The sequence below is a fragment of the Oncorhynchus tshawytscha genome, linkage group LG22 (assembly GCF_018296145.1).
Source record: "Oncorhynchus tshawytscha isolate Ot180627B linkage group LG22, Otsh_v2.0, whole genome shotgun sequence".
Lineage (NCBI taxonomy): Eukaryota > Metazoa > Chordata > Actinopteri > Salmoniformes > Salmonidae > Oncorhynchus > Oncorhynchus tshawytscha.
The window spans coordinates 16578148-16584147 of NC_056450.1; the positions used below are offsets into that span (position 1 = coordinate 16578148).

The 6000-nt window shown below is 38.9% G+C and overlaps 1 protein-coding gene across 4 annotated transcripts in view; it reads left to right on the plus strand.

Annotated features, from left to right (window-relative positions):
• Positions 1-5132, plus strand: part of LOC112221946 (microphthalmia-associated transcription factor) — a 44373-nt gene extending 39241 nt beyond the window's left edge. The window contains exons 5-10 of one of the 4 annotated variants that reach the window (XM_024384409.1): positions 151-265; positions 481-570; positions 772-828; positions 1038-1113; positions 1358-1505; positions 2035-5132. In XM_024384409.1, coding sequence (XP_024240177.1) covers positions 151-265; positions 481-570; positions 772-828; positions 1038-1113; positions 1358-1505; positions 2035-2415 — 867 coding nt within the window. In that variant the 3' untranslated portion in view covers positions 2416-5132. The remainder of the gene's footprint in view (positions 1-150; positions 266-480; positions 571-771; positions 829-1037; positions 1114-1357; positions 1506-2034) is intronic. The other 3 variants (XM_024384410.1, XM_024384411.1, XM_024384412.1) reach the window with 3 other exon arrangements.
• The last annotated feature ends 868 nt before the right edge of the window (positions 5133-6000 follow it).

The window sequence follows — 6000 nt, forward strand, 5'->3', positions numbered from 1 at the left end:
GTCCACAAAGACAGCAGTGTTTGCTTACAGATCATGGTGTAAAAACGTTTTTTTTTTTAAGGGTTACCTACTCATGTTTAAGCACCACCTGTGCCTGGTTTATTTGACATGCTAATGTTAATCATTTCTATGGTTATCTTGTCTAATCAGATCACTGTCAACACTAACCTCTTGGATCTGTATGGTAACCAGGGCATGCCCCCTCCAGGACTGGCCATCAACTCCTGCCCCGCCATCTTGCCCAACATCAAAAGGGAATACTCAGGTGAGCAAAACCCCATGGCATGAAAAACATCCAGATTCATACATGATGTTACAAATGATTCTACAGGCCCGTTGTGATTGAGAAATATGCTAAAAGGGTCAGAAACTTTTCTGTGCATGTGCTTTGCATTACTATTGTTTTTGATTATTGTAAACTTGGGTATTTTGTCATTCAAAACAAGGAGAAATGCATTGAACATTTTATGTGCCAAATAGTTTCCCAATCTCCGGCCGTTATGCACATGGACAAGTCAGAATCATTTGGCAAGTTTGACAACTATCAGAGGCCTGAAGGGTATCCTGTAGGTACGTCTGCGTATTCATATTTACCGTAGCTAACTCATTTGAGTTAGGTTACACTGGTGCACTTTGCTAAGCCTGTAGTGTGCTCAGCACAGTTTAATTTATTTTCTTCCTGACTAACTAAAATATTTCTGGCATAACTGTTTTGTTGTGTGTCAACATCAAGGTTTTGATGAATCATTAACGCTAACTGCTCTGTTTCAGAAGCAGAGGTCAGGGCAATGGCAAAGGAAAGACAGAAGAAGGATAACCATAATTTGAGTGAGTTTTGTTGAACTATAATTCTCAGCTATCTAGTAATATGACTTGCCTCGTTAAATAATGTTTTTTTTAATGTTTAAATGTAGTGTGGGTTATTTAGATATAATCTGTAATATCACATTTAATGCCATGACATTAGCTGCTCATTATAAAATGTGTCATGATTCATTGTTTCTAATTTGTTATCTTCTTGCCCCTATTTCCTGTAGTTGAGAGAAGACGGAGGTTTAACATCAATGACCGGATCAAAGAACTGGGAACCATGATTCCAAAATCAAGTGATCCGTAAGTTGCCTAAATGTTGACGTCGATTTGAAGTCTTTCTATCAGATATATATCATGGCTCAGACAGTTCATTGACCCTAGTCTAGACCGGATGATAATCATAGATCAGTGCCTCAGTCTATTCCCAGTACATCCATACCCTTGAGAATTGTGTGAGTGAGAACGTTGTCAGTTGACTCCAGAATGCTACCAGTTCAAGCTGATAGAATCTTGCTGGCCTGCCACGCCCCTCTCTGGTCCTCAGGGATATGCGTTGGAACAAAGGCACCATTCTCAAGGCGTCGGTGGATTACATCAGGAAGCTACAGCGGGAGCAACAGGGGGCCAAAGAGCTGGAGAACAGGCAGAAGAAGCTGGAGCACATCAATAGACACCTGATGATGCGGATACAGGTACAGCACTGTAGGCCATGGCGCACTGGGAGAGATGGAAAACTACTAGCTATGCCTTCAAAAGGTCACATATTGTATTAGCCAATCAAAGCAGGATAGCAAGATTTGTGACCTGTTGCCACAAGAAAAGGTCAACCAGTGAAGAACAATCACCATTGTAAATACAACCCATATTTATGCTTATTTATTTTCCCTATTGTACTTTAACCATTTGCACATCGTTTCAACACTGTATATATACATAATATGACATCTGTAATGTCTTTATTCTTTTGGAACTTCTGTATGTTAAATGTTTACTGTTCATTTTTATTGTTTATTTCACTTTTGTATATCATCTACTTCACTTGCTTTGGCAATGTTAACATATGTGTCCCATGCCAATAAAGCCCCTTGAATTGCATTGAATCGAGATGGGCTCTTCTATCCTCTGGATGGTTTTAGTTATGCAGCTGACAGACAGACCATGTTGAAAACACTCTCGCTTTCCTTTTGTTTCTATCTTTCTTTCTTTCTTGATGGGGTTCAGGAGTTGGAGATGCAGGCTCGTGCCCATGGTCTGACCACAGACTCGTCTGCCCTCTGCTCAGCGGAGCTCTCAGCCCGGGGCATCAAACAGGAGCCAGCCCTGGGAGATTTCCACCAGGATCTGTACCCTGTCGACCCCCAGCACCAACACCACCCAGCCTGCACTCCAGACCAGGTTCAGTCCACCACCTTGGAGCTCAATGATGAAGCCTGTCCCTACACCGAGGGCCACGGGGGAATCTCAGGCGAGCTCCGGATGGACGACACCTTGTCCCCGGTGGGAGGGGGAGACCCCCTGCTCTCCTCTGTCTCGCCCGGAGCCTCTAAGGACAGCAGCTGCTCAGGCAGCATAAGCATGGAAGAGAACGACCATGGCTGTTAGCACTCACTGCTGCCCACCCACCTGCATCTTTATCTCCATCCCTCCACCCTGTCCTACTTCAGCCAGCTGCTGGTTGGTTTGTTTGTTGGTTGATGGTTTTCAGGTGTTGACACATATATTTAATTTTTCAGCCCAATATTTTGTTTAGTTTATTTTATGGTATCATTGGGTTCTGAAAGCGTTCAAACTGAATTTAGTTCAGCTTCTCTTATGTATTGATTTTAAATACATTTGTTATAGTTTATTTTAATCGATCATGGTCTGATTTTTATATTACTTTGATGACAATGAGTCAGGGAGCAATATCTGACACGTACCTGTGTATAGTTATCATGGTACTGTATATGACAGGCTTATAAGCAGTTATAAAACCCTGATTGATGAGCTTATTGCTTTTAAATCTTAAACAATGTAATTCCCTCGGAATGAAAGCTAAAAATTGCGGTTAAATATATTTTTGGTGTGATACACACTACTTGCTTTTTAGCAAGTCTGTTCAGAGCAATTTGACAGAAGTGATAATACATTATTTTAATTACTTTTGTGCTTTACCGTCATCTTAGTTTGAACTTGAATGTGACAATGCCTTAGTCAGAGGATTTGTAAACATTTCACATATAGTACAGAATGTGGTCAGTCTACCAATGTTGTCAGAAATGCAAAAGTGATTTCAATACGAGCAGATTTTGCTTTATGAAGATATTTCTGATAATATGATGGAAATGCAAGAAATACTCACTAAGGGCTGGATTCAATACGTATCGTGGACGTATCAGGGATGTTAAAATGTAAAGGTAATTTCCAATTGAGCAGACATATGCAGCGTTTAACATGAATATAAGTCTCTGCGAACGCGGGAACATTGCTTTTAAATTTCAATCAAGCTATAACACGGATTTTCCGCTAAATGGATTGACTTGCTATAACAATCAAGCAGTAACACCACAGACCTTCCGCGATACGGATTGAATTGAGCCCTAAGAAGTGTATCTCCTAGGAAGAAAAATACATTTTGTTTTTAAATGGTCCATTTCCTAAATCATTTTTGTTTTGTTGTACCCTTGTTAGGATTTGCCTGTCCAATATCCATTTTGAGATATTCCAGATCTTTTTTAAGTTATGTGAATGTTTATATTGCCAAGGAATATAAGGACACTGTTGTGGGATAAAAAAAAAATGTATTACACACTCAAAACACTGGAATGACATCCATAAATTGAAAAATGGTTTGGTTGGTAACCATTTTTTTTTTTTTTAAATATGTACTAACAATATTATATTTAGGGTTTTTAAATGCATACAATTTATTGTATGATTGATTGTAGTTATAACTATAAACTGTACTGTTAATGTATATTTCTACTATTTAACAACATAGCAAAATACTGAAATATGCCTTTGATAATAACTATCTACTGTACATTACACCTCTGTATTGAGAGCATGGTTACAGTGCACCCTCAAGTCTGTGGAACTATGCAATGATCACAGTTGTAGCTCAGTATTGTGCCTGTTTTGCCCAGAAGACATTAGACACATTAGGCTGGTCATCTATTATGTTGTAATGATTAATAAGAAGTGGCCAGCAGAATGATTTACATTGAAGTGAAGTGCCTTACAGTTGTTTTTTAAATTTTCCACAGACCTATGAGGACTACTATACACTGGGATGTTGTTGTTGTTTCTGGTGTTTGGTGCTTCATGTATGAAGTGTTGAACTGCAAGGTCCCTAAGGGAAGCAGTAGGAAAGGGCATTTTGTCAGACAGTAGAAGACCATGTTATGGGCCCCCCGTGACCACATGGCCTCTAACACTGGACTGTAAGAATGTCTCTCCAGACCATCTGTTTTGTTTGGGATGTATTTGATGCTAGATTTATTTATATATTTTTTTATGTCAGAATTCCACTCAGAGGGCAATAATCAAAATGTAGTTTTACTGAATTATCAGCTTCTTTTTTACGACCTATAATTTTTCTGAATGTAATGTACCTCAGTGTTGACTGCCAAAATGTGTTTCCAAATTCAAAGTCTAAAATATGTAAAGAAAGAAATAACATTTGTTTTTTGACAGCTTAGCTGATGTAGCTTTATGTATGGATGTTTCTTCCTTATTTATAGAACGATAACTTAAGAAGAATGGCAATCAGGCAGAAGGTTAAGCTAAGCACAAAGTAGCCCATGCACTTAAAGGGGCATTCTCTGCAGTAACAATCCACTGCAGAATGGCCCTCATGGTCAAACTGACCCCCTCATGGTCTGTCTGCTGATATCTAGACACAGGCCTGTCATTCACTCACTGCCCTTTGACTGAACCCAGGTCAGCATGTCACTGAATGCATAGAACTACCATGTCCGATAAAAGCAATGGTGACAGTTGATTTGAAGCTTATTATTTGTAAATACACATTTTCATTTTGATCGGGCCCACTACCATGGCAGTTTGGGTATGCCACTAACATTTCAAAGAGCCAAGTTTGTTCACACATTGAGCAAACTGTCAGCTCTACTCATTCTATTTATATAGTTCAGATCGACGCCTCTGCTGGGATTGCCACTGTAATCTGATGACGGCTCTGTTGCCAGGAGAGATGGAGGTAGTGATGGTCATAAACTGGTTAGGGATGGATCAGTGATGTCACGATCAAGCTCATTCATTGGAACCTAGTGTGAAAACTAGTGACAAATATGAAAGTCAATAAAATATTGTTAAAGGTCTTTCTATGTTTTCTTTCCATTTAAGTATTTCCCTAATTGTCTCTAAACACGAATGATGGGGAAATTACACTGTATACAATGAGGTTAATGAGAATACAGTATATAATGTTCAAAGACACACCAATATAATTAATATATACAGTGCTTTCAGAAAATATTCACACCCCTTGACTTTTTCCACATTTTATTGTGTTACAAAGTGGGATTAAAATTGACTGAATTGTAATTTTTGGTCAACGATATACACAAAATACTCTAATGTCAAAGTGGATGTTTTTTTTTACATTTGTAAAAAACATTCATGGGAATAAAACACTAATATACACTGAGTGTAAAAAACATTATGGACACCTTCCTAATATTGCGTTGCACCCCCTTTTGCCTTCAGAACAGCCTCAATTTGTTGGGAAATTGACTCTATAAGGTGTCAAAAGTGCTCCACAGGGATGCTGGCCCATGTTGACGTCAATGCTTCCCACAGTTGTGTCAAGTTGGTTGGATGTCCTTTGGGTGGTGGACCATTATGGATACACACAGGAAACTGTTGAGCATGAAAAACCCAGCAGCGTTGCAGTTCTTTACACACTTATACCGGTGCACCAAACCCCGTTCAAAGGGACTTAAATCTTTTGTCTTGCCCATTCACTCTCTGAATGGCACACATATACAATCCATGTCTCAATTGTCTCAAGGCTTAAAAATCCTTCTTTAAGTCTTTAAGAGCTTTCCACACATGGATTGTGCAACATTTGGCCATTATTCTTTAAAAAAATATTCAAACTCTATCAAATTGGTCGTTGATCATTGCTAGACAACCATTTTCAGGGCTTGCCATAGATTTTCAAGAATATTTAAGTCAAAACTGTAA